General features: G+C 31.1%; 2 protein-coding genes across 2 annotated transcripts; one reads left to right on the plus strand and one right to left on the minus strand.

The window, feature by feature from the left end:
- Nucleotides 1–738: 738 nt before the first annotated feature.
- On the minus strand, nucleotides 739–4670 carry LOC109162427 (protein FAR1-RELATED SEQUENCE 5-like). The gene is made up of 6 exons (XM_019311131.1): nucleotides 4607–4670; nucleotides 4463–4525; nucleotides 4144–4239; nucleotides 3415–3611; nucleotides 2539–3341; nucleotides 739–1849 (listed from the first exon to the last, which is right to left on the minus strand). The coding sequence occupies exons 1-6, from the start codon at nucleotides 4668–4670 to the stop codon at nucleotides 739–741; spliced, it is 2334 nt and encodes a 777-aa protein (XP_019166676.1).
- A 3018-nt stretch (nucleotides 4671–7688) lies between these two features.
- On the plus strand, nucleotides 7689–8443 carry LOC109162401. Its single transcript, XM_019311107.1, has 2 exons — nucleotides 7689–8082; nucleotides 8196–8443. Exons 1-2 carry the CDS (start codon nucleotides 7786–7788, stop codon nucleotides 8232–8234), a joined length of 336 nt encoding a protein of 111 aa, XP_019166652.1. The 5' UTR covers nucleotides 7689–7785; the 3' UTR covers nucleotides 8235–8443.
- Nucleotides 8444–15607: the final 7164 nt, after the last annotated feature.

Raw genomic sequence — 15607 nt, forward strand, 5'->3', positions numbered from 1 at the left:
TTATTCTAACCCATAGAGTACATTACTCAAAATAAAGACTGCAATGATACATTTTGTTAACAAATAGGGTACATTATTTTAGAGCACAAGGTACATTATTTTAACCCACTGAATGCATTACCAAATAAGAAAACATTTTATTAATCCATAAAATCAAAAATATGTTTTTAGAAACTATAAAAAGTAACATAAAATTAAAAGTCAAATTTAAAAATTATTAAAATATGTTTTGAAAATATAAAATAATAGTTCGTTTTACCAATGAACCCCTCCCCTAATTTCTCATGGTGGCGTGGACGGGGTTGGGGTTGAGGAGTATACCACCCGTCATCTCTAAGACTCTAAGTGGTGATCAATCCATGAACATGTGACCTTAACTAAGATACATTTTGATAACTCATAGGGTACATTATTTTAGAGCACAAGGTACATTATTCTAACCCATAGAGTACATTACTCAAAATCAAGACTGCAAGGATACATTTTGTTAACAAATAGGGTACATTATTTTAGAGCACAAGGTACATTATTTTAACCCACTGAATACATTACCAAATAAGAAAACATTTTATTAATGCATAAAACACAAATGTTCATAATCTGTCAAGTGCAAATACTTCCTTTAAAAACTCACAGAATATAAAACCAATTCATAATCTGTAAATAACTCACACAATATAAAACCAATTCATAATCTGTGAAGTGCATATATAAGTAAACAAAATTTCAATACAACTCCTAACTATCATTTGAATTGTTTTGAGACTTAGACCTAACACAAATCAATTCTGAACTAGTAGTGTCATTAGGATGAACAAGATACCCACTGCCAACAATATTAGACACAACTTCTTGCATAGAAGATTGGACGGCAGCCTTTGTGTTATATTCAACTCTTTTTGCATAATTTTTTCGGCCACTTGCTTGATTATACTTTTTTTGTACTGTACTAACTGGCCTTCGATTACGGTCGCCTTTCACACCACTTCGTTCTGGATTTTGTATACCACTACTTCGCATAGATCTTTCCAAATCATCAAAGCAAATAGGACCAACCTCACCTTCAATCCTTCTTCTTCCATCTTCAATAAGGTTTTCACATACTTGTCGAGCTTTGCAATTGTCTTGACTTGATAGAACTAACCTTTGCCATTTTCTACCCATATCTATAACCCAAATTGGAGAAGCAACTGTCAAAATACTAGAAGAAGATGCAATGTCCATAATCCTGTGTTCAACAACCTTTTTTGTCCACCTTCTACAAATATATTTCTCAGGAATTTTTTCAACACAATGAATGTTCAAAATACGCAAACAATGTGAACAAAGAATACCCATCTCGGAGAAAAACTTGCAAGTACAACATATGTTCATATCCTTAATATTGAAACAAACCTCATGCCGAATAATGTCAATATCCGGCCGCCATATGTGATATTTAAGCTCATCAACATTGCTCGCTACACTCTCTTGATGACAAGCAGCACCTTTCAAAAATTGTTGCTCAAACAAGTAGTAAGCCTCAATAGTGTATACATTCCTAGCATGTAAAAGAAGTTTTACATGATCCAATGCCATTGTAGGCAACCCTTGAGAACACCGCACATCTTCCCCATTCTCTTTGCTCCTCCACTCAGAAACCACATTAACAAAAGAGTTGTAAAAATCAGACAACCCAGATGTTTTAGATAACCTTCTTGAAATTGAATGATTTGTAGTCTCACTCCGTTGGGAAGATAAGATACCTCCAGAGAAGTAATCTTTATTAAAAGCAGGGCACCACTTCTCCCTAATATCATACAATTTGTTTAACCAAACATTTTTATGGCAATTATAGTCCGTCACCAACCTGAAAATAACAAAACTGAGTGTGACTGCAAAGATACATTTTCCGCATTAATAAGGTACATTATTATAGCCCATAAAGTACATTTTCTAAACACTATAATTTCCAACTTAACATGAAAGGTAAAAATATATGACACTTCATTTTATTAGTACAAATTACTACATGCTACAAAGGAATCACACATAGAGAACAAGGAAAAGATCTAAGTTTTAAATGCAACTAGAAAAATAAGGAATTTTTTTTTATCAAATTGCTACTGCTGCAAAGATACATTTACAGCATTCATAAGGTACATTATTATAACCCATAAAGTACATTTTCTAAACACTACAATTTCCAACTTAACATGAAAGGTAAAACTGTGTGACACTTCATTTTATTAGTACAAATTACTACATGCTACAAAGGAATCACACATAGAGAACAAGGAAAAGATCTAAGTTTTAAATGCAACTAGAAAAATAAGGAATTTTTTTTTTATCAAATTACTGCTGCAAAGATACATTTTCAAAATTCATAAGGTACATTATTATAACCCATAAAGTACATTTTCTAAACACTACAATTTCCAACTTAACATGAAAGGTAAAACATCACGTGTTTGATTTTATAAGCACGAAGTAATCTATGTCACAATGCAAGAATGACAAATCAAATATATAAAATGATAAATTTAATAGCATATGTACCTATTCCAATAAAATTCAAACTCAGCTTCTGTGTCTGTGTACTTCAACAGAAAATTAAATAACTCCATAAAGCCGTTTTGACTCCTTAGACATTTAATATGTTTCTTTGAATTCTCTCCAATATGCCAAATACACAGTCTGTGCCTTGCACTTGGGAAAACCAGAGAAATTGCAGCAGACATAGCAGCACATTGATCGGTCATGATTGTTTGTGGACACTTACCACCCATAGCTCGCAAAAATGTTTTAAACAACCAAACAAATGAGTCAGTCCTCTCGTTCAATAAAAACCCACACCCAAACATTATATTCATACAGTGGTGATTCATTCCAACAAAGGGACCACAAATCATATCATACTTATTAGTACGATACGTTGTGTCATGCACTACTAAATCACCAAACAACACAAAATCCTCCTTCATTCTTGTATCCCTCCAAAAAAAATTACACAGTCTTGCATCCTCATCTAATTCAAAATCAAAGAAAAAGTTGGGTTCATTCGACTGCCTTTGTCTAAATATTTCAATTAGTGAATTTGAATCGGTCCCATCTAATCTCTTTATCGAATCTGTATGCAGGCTATTATAAGCATCCCTTGGTGTAAATCCAACCAAAGGTGAACCTCCAGACTGGTGTTTCAAAAATCGAATGCCATCCGACAATGCAACCCCACTCCTTTTCAAGTTTTTTAAATAATCCAATTGGGTATCAACAACACTTCTGTGTGACCGAAGAAGATAGCTGTTAGAAGGTGGACACAACTCATGGTTATGATCCTTTACATGTTTTGTCACAATCAACTGTCCATTAGACGCCAAATCAAACTGACAAAACGCATTACACCCTGTTCGTGTGTCTACCCTTGAATATGACCTTGAATCTTTTTTTTTTGTTGTCCTTAAAACCACTCTTTGCACAGTGGAATTTCTTCATTTTAATAGTCTGACTACCGGAAACATAGTACTGCTTGCCCTTCCTAACACTGAATCCCAATCTAAAAGCATAGTCATTATATAAATTAAATGCTTCTTCAATTGAGGTAACTGTAATCCCCAACAACTCCTGAGTAACTGTAAATTTCAAAAAAATAATACAACTAACAAGTTACTAGCATAACAGATTAATATTATGTTTAGTGAATATATGATTTCTAAGTAGAGGGGTGGTGGGGTGTGCCGAATAAATTCAGCCATGCTCTACAAAGAAATAAGATATTCACTAAAAGAAAAAACTCCAATCAATACACAACAGAATGTACAGATAAATCATGCATAAAAATAATGTACCATGTGGATTAAAATAATGTACCTACTGACCAAGTATAATGTACCTTAATCAGAAGCACAAGTTTCAAATCAGAATGCACACAACAGAATGTACTGATAAATCATGCATAACAATAATGTACCCTGTGGATTAAAATAATGTACCTACTGAACAGAAATAATGTACCTCTAACAGAAATACAATATTCACAACAGAACATGCAAATACTTTATTGTAACACCAAAACAATAATAAAAAACGAATCATTCCATCAATATAATTAAAAAACAACTAATAATAAGTAGATAATAATAAAAAAACTTTTTTAAAAAGAACCTGGAATTGAAGAACTCTCATCCATAGCATTAGAAGAACTAGCTTGAACTCCAATTGGTGAACTCTCATCTGTTGCACCACCCGAAGTGCCATCAACTGTAAATAATTTACATTAAGCATATAAATAATATATCTAATAAACACATTAAGCATGTTCAATAATGTAGTATATTTTGCACAGAAATAATGTACTCTATGAACAAAAACTATGTATCCTGTGAACAAAGATTATGTACCCTGTGAATAAAAATTATGTACCCTCACACAACCAACAAAACAAACCTAGGCACAATAGATCAAAGCATTGTGGAAGACAAACCTGGAATTGATTCAACATCAATGGGAGAAATAGGTTCCACATGAATCAAAGCATTCACATCTTCTACAATATAAAAAATACGCAATATTAATCAAAATTCAAAATAAAAACGAACCTAAATTGCATATAAAACAATATACATACTTGTAATATCATCATCTACTTGAATCGCATCAACTCTATTGTTTGAATCATTGATATTATTCATGATGACGGAGGCAATTCTAGGAAGATACAAATCGCAGTGTACGAAGCAGTTGCGGTGAATGAAGAAGATTTGCAGTCGCAATCGCGGAGGAGATAGAAACAAATGGCCGGCGAAAAGCAAACAATGGAACACTAACGCCGTAAAACTGACGTTCTAATTTTTTTTTTTTTAATAATTAAACGGCGTAGTTTTGGACCATGGTTCAGCCAAGTTGGGTGGACCATGGTCCATGCAATAACAATTGTAATATAACCTCACAAATTATATTGTGGACCAATATCCACAATTCGCATTGTTTACCCGGTCTAAAATAAGGGCAATTTATATCGTGGACCCTGATTCAATACACATAATTTGATTTCATAATGTATAAAATTTATGTTTATAATATATAAAATTTATGTTTATAATACACATACACATAAGCACGATATAATGAACATGAATTATGTGTATTATGTTAAGTATTTATGTGTCCTCACTTATATAATACACAGAATTTATGTTCATTATATCGTGTTTATGTGTATGTGCATTATGAATATGAATTCTGTATATTGAACCAGGGTCTACAGTGCACTTTAGATCTTGGTCCATGGTATAATGATTGTAAAATAAGTTTGTTTTGTTTAGATTAGCGTAACTTTTTTGTTTAGTTAAAATTTATCTTTGTAATAGGTACACAATTTGTTAATTGTAATTCGTAAGTATATAAATGTACATTTGTAAGTACATATGTGTCATGTCAAATATTTCTAATGTTGTTCTCACATTGTTCATATTATGTACCTGTAATTAAAATATTATCTGTATGTTCTAATCTTGTTCTAAATTTATAATATATGAATTGTAAGTAAATAAATTTAAAGCTAAAAATTCATAAATTGAATATTTGACATTTAATCATGATTATAGTATAGTCTTAATAGATATTTGGTTAAAAATTAATAAGTTTCTATTATGGACTAAAAAGTATTTCTTTTATAAACCCATAGTTAATTGATTATGTACCTACCGTTTACATATTAATATATTATGTATATATGATTAACAGATTCTATACCTGTAGTGTCAACATTGTTTCTAATTGTGTGAACCAAGAAAACTAGTGCAAATGACAAACTCTGTGTATATCAAAATGCCCATGAAATTCCCCATGATAATCCTTTTTAATTACATTGAATGTGAGCAAGCCGCTCTAATCCTCTAACTATGTCAACGAAAAGTAACAATCAAGACTGGATGGACAGCTCAGTTCGTCACAGAAGTAATGTTTAAGAATAATAATTCGGGATTGAGTCTCACTAACGACAGTGTGGAGCAACCTTTCAAAGTGAGGGAGCTCCTTGTGCGCAATAAGCAAAGGTCTAGTACTCTAGTCTTTGTGTTCAGCTGAATAAATTTTGTGCAACAGGTTGAATAAAAAATATTAACGAGAATCAAACTCGTGACATTTAAATATAGGAATCATTTCAAGCAATAATAAATGAGTCACTTTCAAATTCAATTGAATCAATGTCCATAATTTTGCATTAAGGGGGGTGTATTCAATCATGACTTTTGTGGAGTTTTAAAGACTTTTAAAATGATAGATTTTAATAAATTTTGATTGACTTTCATAGAGTCGTTCAAAACTTTTTAAAACTTTATAAGACTCTATAAAAATCTATATAAAAAACATTCATAGACTTTTATCAACTTTTTATTTTAAAAAGTCTACAAAAGTCATTGAAATTCCAAATTCAAGACTATGAGCAGGCCCAACATCATCATGAAACCCACCTCAAGAATTTGATTTGTACAAGAGTGGAACTCTAACGACTAACATACACGAGGTTAAAATTTTAAGTGCATCTGCCAACTTGATTCTTATGCATTATGATCTAATTATTTATTTATTTTTTATATATTCAAGGGAGAAAAAAAATGATATTTGTATTTATTAGGTTTATATACATTATTGGCAGTTTGGCAGCTCCGAAACCCCATGTGCACAGTGCACGCATCTGGTCTGTCAACACTCAACATATGACTATATAAGAAACTAACCTCCAAAAAAATTCTCTGATTCTTAACTTTCTCAAACCTTTTAGTTCAAAGAATATAAGTCTTTTGATATCATTACACTATATAGTAATTGACAATTCTCTCTTAATTTATTTATTTATTATAAATTTTTTTTTAATAGATCTAATGAGAAAAACTTGAAAATTGAAACAACTCAGACTCAACTTTATACATCACATGAACCTTGACACCTTGTGGCGGAGCGGGGCATTTGAAGAATTCCCTTGAGTGACAATTCAAGGGAATTCGAACACATGTGGAGAGCAATTGTTATACCATAACATTAACCAGGGTTCAGGTCTATATTGTATTGTTAATTATTATGGTCTAAAAATTATGTGTATATAGTTATATATTATGTGTCTTTTGTTAATAAATTAAATATGTCTGTAAATAAATTGAGAACACATAATTTGTTAATTACAAACACCTAATATATTAATAACATACACATAATATCACTGCTGAAAATTATGAAATTTCCGACCACCTGAAAGTGATCTTAAATCAAGTCGAAAGCAAAAAATGATCGGAAATAGCAACAAAGGTTTTTCTGGATACCAAAAGTGGTCGGAACAAGACTTTCAACTTGATTTAAGATCACTTTCAGGTGGTCGGAAATTCCATAATTTCTAGTAGTGTATGTTAACGTTAGACGCATAATATGTTAATGGAATATTATGTGCATTCAATTTATTTATGAGCACATAATTTCTATCTAATATATTAAATACAGACATAATTTGAAAATTATTTTAAAACAGATTCACAATGCAAGTTAGACCTTGACCCAGAAATGGGAGTTTAATCATGGTGCCCACGTCCATTACTAACAACATCATTGCATCCCATACATATTCTTCTTCCATTTGGTGACATATATGCACTCTTCTTCTCTCCATTCTCTGTTAAAGTCAGAATCCCCCCCACCCCCACCCCAATCCAAAAACACTTTTTATCTTTTGGGTTGTAATATTTTTTTCCATTTTGTTTTGTTTTGTTTTGTTTTGTCTTATGATGATCCATACTTTTCTGGTAGCTGTGTAGTATGTACTGCTATGAAATGTCCATCTCTGAAGTCTCATTATCTTCTCCATGCTCAATCCCTGATGCTCTGAGAATTCAGGCTGTTTCCAAGTCAATCTCAGACAAACTCCTCACAAAATTCTCAGATTTATCAGAGTTTGGCTTTGATTATTCCCAGAGTGGGCTGTGGTCTCCCCCCATTCAAAGAAGTGTGTTCTTGAGCTCTCCTGGGAATGGCAAGATTCTCTCCCACACTGACATGGCTGCCAAGCTTTCTAAAGCCTTGAAGAGGCATCACAGAAGAACCCATTTCTTCAATGTAAGCTTTTATTAGCTTCAATTCCTTTCTCTTTTTTCCCATTATTATGATTTCAAGAAAAAGTTAATCATATTATTAGGCTGAATAGAATCTGTTTTTTGGTTGGTTTCTAGGCATGTTTGTGTTCTCCCAAGAGATTCCATGGCAGATAATGAAGCATTTGCAGGAATTAAAGATGTTTTAACCAATTAATACTGTATTTTCCATATCAAAATGTACATCATTCTCATCAAGTATATATATATATATATATATGGAAATGCAGATAACACTCAATCCTTCTTCTCTTTAATCTAATCAATCCCATTCTCTCTTTTAATTTCTTTTTCTTCTTTTAAAATCATTAAATTTGTGTTACATTTGTACCTTTTGGTATTTTACAGGAGAATATATATGAGAATGTTTTATGTTATAGTTTGGTGTTATGTAATGTTACAATTAGGAAAATGAGAAATTAAAAAAAAAAAAAAAAACATCCAACAACAACATGTGACATGATGTTGTAAGATATGGCTAAATTTTTGTATAGAGTATCATTGGATTAAACAGTATTTTTGACTATTCTTTCAAAAGGTCAAACATGTGTACCTGTTTTTTAGGAAATTATGTCTCTTCAAATATGATAAGAAAGATAAACCTTTAACAGTGGTTTTTCTACTTCTCATCACATGGTAGGTGGTGGAGTGTTTGGCAATCCAGCATCTACAATTTTCCGAACAACACTTAGTTGAAGGAATGAATAGAGCATGATTTTCATATTAGAATATATGAACTTAATTTTTATCGATATTTGTTCAATCGACTGTTTTATACATGACATTTTTAGTGTGGTTTATTTTTTCGGTGTGATTTATAAGTAATTATATATGAGTAAAATTTATTCAGTGCGTACTCTTAGATAACACTACTGGAAATTATGGAATTTCCGACCACCTGAAAGTGATCTTAAATCAAGTCGAAAACCTTGTTCCGACCACTTTTGGTATCCGAAAAAACCTTTGTTGCTATTTCCGACAATTTTTTGGTATCAACTTGATTTAAGATCACTTTCAGGTGGTCGAAAATTCTATAATTCCCAGTAGTGTAATAATTACATGTTTCCATCGTTACCTTTAAAAAAAAAAAAGCATTGATCTTACAAGGCTAACTAAATATTATCACTAAAGATTGCATAAGGATGACCAAGATCGGAATGTCCAAGTGAACCATGTGTATAGAGAGCAAATTGAGGTTATCAATTATCTTATTAGAATGGCGGGGGCGCGGATACTATGAGATAAATTTATAAGAAAATTCATTATTACTCAACACATTATACATATTCGTTATAGAGATACACATGAACCAAATTTAATACATATCTTGTGACTTGCCGGTCCTATTTAATCCTATGATATCATATTATGTCATATGTTAATGACATATATGAATTTTTTTTTCAAATTTTTTTTTTTTTTTTAACATATTGCCTCATTTTTTGAATAAATAGAGAGGAAACTCCAAAAAAACACTACTCAATATGAGCAAATCTTTGAGTTTGAGGAACGCTAAGTTGAGATTCAATTCCACAAGACACTTTGAAAGGAGAGGAATGATTAATCACCCAGTCTTATGTCATGGTAATATATGAACACTTTATTAACAAGTTAATAAGATATTTTTTAAAAAAAGAGAATAATTAATCGTTTAAGATTTGTCATCGTACAATAATAATTCTATTTTGTTCTTTATAGGAAATTAGTAGTGCACCACAGCACCACCCTTCATCCAATTTGAAGTATTGTAAATGAAATAATTTTAATGTATTATTTTCCTTATTTTTGTTGCTGCTAATACCAATATGATCCCTTCTTTTTCCCCAATTAGATGTACAATTCTCCTAAGTAATAAATGCAATTAATGCAGTTGGCATCCATAGTCAACCACTCTAGGCGGACAACTAGCAGTTCTAGTCCTATCCTAGTCTCCTAGGTTTATAGGTACAGGTCCAAGAATCCACTCATCCATGGACTTTTTTTTTTTTTTTTTTTTCACTATTGTTTTTTTTTTTTTTTGAACAAATTTTCATTATTGTTTTTCTTTCATAAAGTGGAGTAATTTTTAAGCATTGATGAAATTCAATTCCATCGAAACAAAACTATAACATCTACTATTCAAAAATGTATATATTAAAAAGATTATGAAAGTGTTTGATAAATAACTGTTAGCTGATAGTTGTTAGCTAATTGGGTTAGTAAGTTTGACTAGTTCATAACATTAATTGATTGTAGAAAGATGTTTGGAAATTAACTGATAGCTACTTTCTCAGGAGATCAAAAAAATTATTTTGAGCAGTATTTTAAATTTTAGTGTTTTAGACAATAAACTGTTACAAAAAACTAATTAATCAAACACTTATATTGGTTGTTTAACTAGTTGATAACATTAGCTGATTGTAGAAAGCTGTTTGGTATAATTTATTTTCTCAAAAAACTAATTGGAAAAGTTGCTTTGAGTAGTTTTTTGAATTTTAGCACATTGGAGTACAAATCTAATGGGATAAAATACAAATAAGCCACTGAACTATTTGGAAAATAGCAATTAAGCTATCGAACTCAAATAACTCTCAAATAAGCCATTGAACCCGGGAAAAAAAAAGAAGCAAATAAGTCATTGAACACAGAAAAAAGAGCAATTAACCTTTTTAACATGTTAACTCTAGAGTTTTGTTGACTGGATTGCCAAATATTTATTTTATTTACGTTTCTTTTATTATAATCCACCTACATAGTAATATATTTTAAAGTAAATATAATCAAAATAGTTTTGTCTTGTTGAGATTTGATTGATTGATTTATTTATTATTATTTTTTCACTGAATCTTCTGTTTAAAAAATAATAATAAATAAATAAATTAGATCCAGACAAGACAAAATTATTTTGATTATAATTACTTTAAAATGTATTACTATGTACGTGGATTATAATATAAAAAAACGTAAATAAAATTAACATTTGGCAATCCAATCAGCAAAAAAGCTGGAGTTAACCTGTTAAAAATGTTAACTACTCTTTTTTTTTTTCTTTTTTTTTTTTTCGGGTTCAATGACTTGTTTGGGGGTTATTTGAGTTCGGTGGCTTAATTGCTGTTTCCTAAATAGTTCAGTGGCTTATTTGCACTTTATCCCAAAGCTAATTAACCAAACACTTATATTGATTTTTAAACCAAGTCAAACAATTAATAGTGGTCAAATAAGCCAAAATTGGCCTATAGGCTAACTATTCAATCATTATTTCATGGACCATGGTCCACACAATTGTGTGGGCATAAATAAAAAATACATTTTTAATATACTAAGGGTACATTATTTTATATAGTGTACCTTCAGTACAAAAATAATGTACATTCAGTACAAAAATAATATACTTTTAATATATTAAAAATGTACGTGATATTCATGATCCATACAATTGTGTGGACCATGGTCCACACAATAATTTGCTCTAATTATTTTACCAAACAGGGCCTAAGTCAAACAGTCAATAGTTGCCAAATAAACTAAAATTAACTGATAAGCTAATTATGTTACCAAATATGGTTTATGTGTAACAAGTTCAATTAAAAAAAATATTAACATAAATCAAATTCAAAACCTTTAAATACGAAAATCATACTTCACTCACCTGCCAGACCGTCCGTGCTTACGCGGCCCAAGCAATGTTATTTGATATTAGAATTAGTATGGTATATAAAATCGTTTCAGGTAAAACGTATAACATTTTTTAAAGAAAATAAAATATTTTTTTATATTAATTATCGTTAATAGTATAGATGTGAAAATGAATGAAGTAAATTCAGATCAAATTACTTATTGTCATCATCTAGTTCATTACATCTCGAGTTAACACTTCTAATATTTAGTATTTACTATGTTTGTTGCAAGGTGGTTATTTGATATGAGTATTCACCTGACTATTAATATTATAATTTTATAAAAATTATTTATAATTAATTATATATGTTATATTTACTAATATTTTTATTTGAATATAATTAATAAAACTATTTACAATATTCTAAAAATTAACATCAATCTATATTTACAATTATGTCAATGTAACAAAATCCCTACTATATAATTCTTTAAAAATGTTTTTATTATATTATATGTTGTTATCTTAATATTTAAATTAATATGATACGATTATTCATTTGTTCTTTCTTGACTCACATGAATTCACTGAATTGTAATTTCAAGCCTCACAAATTAGGATCATCAAAACAGCCTCACAGTCAGTTATGATGTTACGTTGATCTTGTTGCTGGAAGTCAAACCTCAAACCTACTGTTGGAGTTGTGAATTTTTAGGTCAAGTAATCTACCACTTAAACTAAGTCTGATGAGTCATATAAAGTGGTTGTTTGCAGAAGGCACTAATTAAATTCATTTTGCCATATACACTGATTTTTGCTTTTCAAACTCGTTTTTATATTAAAAACTCATTTAAAAACATCTTTAAAATATTAGAATTGCTACGAAATGGGTGGTTGAGTGTCTGAAGCATAATCTTCATATTTGTCAACTCCCTTTCAGCCTAACTTGTTGCACATAGTCTTTCTAATGTGATTTACTTCTCCTGTATAATTTACAAAGTATTGTACAAGAACGAAGTTTACCTAGCATATCGAATAACGAATGCAAATTTCTCTCTTAATAAAAAAGTACTTCGAATTATAAAAAGTTTCAGAACACATTTTTTTTGAAAGGAAAAACTTAGAAACTTCATTAAAATAATTGTTCAATATATACGGAGGAATCGAAATCAACCAACAAAGAGGACCATATTGAAAACGAGTCGCTCAAGCTAATGCGTGAGCCAACTTGTTCACTGATCTATTTATAAACTGAACAGACACTGATTCAAAGTGTCTTTGAAACTCCCGGCACTCCTATATCACGCACCCCGCAAAGGAAAGGTCCGATAGATTACCATTTAAAAGCCGGCATACTGTTTGACAATCGGAGAGGATGGTTATCTTATTAAACCCCCGGTCTTTAGCCCATGATAGAGCTTCCTTCACGGCCAAAGCTTCAGCGAGATGAGGATCATTTAAGCACCTTAGAGGACCATTTTTAGCTGCAACAAAGCTACCATTCCCACCCATCACAACTACACCATAATAAGCACTGTCTGTATCACCATAATAAGAACACATTTAATCTACAGTAAATATGAATTCAGAATCAGACTATATCACAGAGTTTACAAATTTGTGTTAGTGTAGGATAGGCCTGATCGAGTTTGCAAAGTGAGCTGGATATCCTCAAACTGGCAAAACATTGTAAAGATACCTTTGTAGTTACAGACTGACACGACAATTAAGAAGACTTAACATGTTGAGGCATGTTAAGTGTTGAAGGATTGAGGCTAATTTGTCATGCATGGTGTCTCCTCCTTTGCAACACTCCACATAGCTCACACACCCAACATGTCTGCTACACAGTTCCCTCAAACTTGTCCGCACGCACGGCCTGAGCTCAATAGTTTAGTAAACAGTATTTGTGAGACGAGATCAATGTTCGAATTTCAGACAACAGTGTAAAGATTATATCCAAAGTAAGCAAATCCCTTATGCGCATCGCTATTTGGTCATGTCTACTGAGCCATTGAGTCAACATAATTTAAATCCTCCTAAATACTCTGTCCGGGATATGGAGCCCTTAGGGTTGAGGATTCAAACTTTTTTTTTTTTTTAGAGAAATTCCCTTAAACTTTTCATATTAAACTCACATTTAAATTCTACACGAGTGATTGAGTGGGTAAAAAAAGATTATCGTATTAAAAATTATGGGTTTTTCTGCCAATATTTTTAGTGTCAAGCCTATCATACTCAATGGAACCGTTTTACCTAAATTTATATAACCATTTGTTTTGTTTATTTCCAAGTCTTAAAAAAAAAAAAAAAACATCATTATGCTGGTCAAGTGCAACTTGAGCTTCATACTTCCGAGACCCTGCATGCCGAGAGATCAATCATTATATCATGGACTATGGTTCATCTTATAAGGTGGACCATTGACATAAGAGTCATATTTAGTATAATATAATGAAGGTTCATTTTTAATACATTAGTGAATGTTTTGCTTTTTTTTTTTTTTCTTTTTTAAATGTACTTAAGGTTCATTATTATGTATATTACGTAAAAATGAACATTTTTATGTAATTCATATTACAATGTGAATCATGGTTCATAATAAAATTTGCCCGGGGAGGTATTACCAGCTTTCTTTTAAGATCTAACCCAAATTTTAGAAAAATAATTATTTAGGTATGCATTTGGCAAATTATGCCTTGGATCCGTGTCCACAATGCATTGTGGACACGAGTCCAAAACGACGTCGTTTTTAAGAAAAACACGTCATTCCAGTTAATTTTTTTTTTTAAATTTTGTTTCGCCGTTAACGGCGTTATTCGTTTGTGCCATTATGAATGTACAGTTATGAGATTATGAATGTACAGTTATGACATTATGAATGTACAGTTATGACATTATGAATGTAAGATATAAAATTATAAACACAGAACTCTGACATTATGAACTTACAACTATGAACATATAGTGATAAAATTATGAACATATAGCTCTAAAATTGTGAACATGGAGCTTCGAAAATTATGATTTTACAGTTATTGAATTATGAATGTACGGTTGCGGAATTATGAATGTATAGTTATGCAATTATGAATGTACAATTATGCAATTATGAATATACAGTTATGGAATTATGAACACGGAGCTCTGACATTATGAACTTACAATATGAACATATAGTGATAAAATTATGAACATAGAGCTCTAAAATTGTGAACATAGAACTTTGAAAATTATGCAGTTACAGTTATTGAATTATGAATGTACAGTTACGGAATTATGAATGTACAGTTATGGAAGTATGAATGTACAGTTATTGAATTATGAACATAGAGCTATGACATTATGAACTTATAATTATGAACATATAGTAATAAAATCATGAACATATACTCCTATAATAAAGCGGTTTGAATTTTTTTTTAAAAAAAGTTGAAGATAACATCATAACAGTGTCATTAACAGCATTATTACCCGTGTCTAGCATGCATGCTGGACACGGTCCATAGCATAACGATTGGTATGCATTTACTATGGGCTGAGAATCATTTAATAGGGCCTCTTCAAAATTTTGAGGAAATCATTACAGGGGCTCTAATTTTGTCCAGTTCTTCTTGCAGTTTGGATCCAACAGAAATTTACTCTTGGGCTCTTCTATAGAACTGGAAAGCCTGAGTATCTTGCTTGTTTTAATTTACCCCCAAAAATTGGTAATTTATACTATGCACCACGTCGCACAGAGCAATGTGCTGCCAAGCACAAAACGCGCGCATTTCATTGCTGACGTCACTCTGTCCGTCCAAATGGCCTAAACCCTATTATGTGTATTTAGTTAAAAGTTTTTGTGTATTGTGTTATGAGTTTCTGTATATTCAGTTAAGAGTTTCTGTGT

Source organism: Ipomoea nil, unplaced genomic scaffold (assembly GCF_001879475.1).
Source record: "Ipomoea nil cultivar Tokyo-kokei standard unplaced genomic scaffold, Asagao_1.1 scaffold2942, whole genome shotgun sequence".
Lineage (NCBI taxonomy): Eukaryota > Viridiplantae > Streptophyta > Magnoliopsida > Solanales > Convolvulaceae > Ipomoea > Ipomoea nil.

What these genes read in the sequence shown, in the direction of transcription:
- LOC109162401 (XM_019311107.1), top strand. Translation starts at nt 7,786, where the DNA reads ATGTACTGCTATGAAATGTCCATCTCTGAAGTCTCATTATCTTCTCCA. An exon ending in GAAGAACCCATTTCTTCAAT is followed by an intron (nt 8,083 to 8,195) that starts GTAAGCTTTTAT and finishes GTTGGTTTCTAG; the next exon opens with GCATGTTTGTGTTCTCCCAA.
- LOC109162427 (XM_019311131.1), bottom strand. Translation starts at nt 4,670, where the DNA reads ATGAATAATATCAATGATTCAAACAATAGAGTTGATGCGATTCAAGTA. An exon ending in TGAGAGTTCTTCAATTCCAG is followed by an intron (nt 3,612 to 4,143) that starts GTTCTTTTTAAA and finishes TGAAATTTACAG; the next exon opens with TTACTCAGGAGTTGTTGGGG. An exon ending in TTTGAATTTTATTGGAATAG is followed by an intron (nt 1,850 to 2,538) that starts GTACATATGCTA and finishes TGTTATTTTCAG; the next exon opens with GTTGGTGACGGACTATAATT.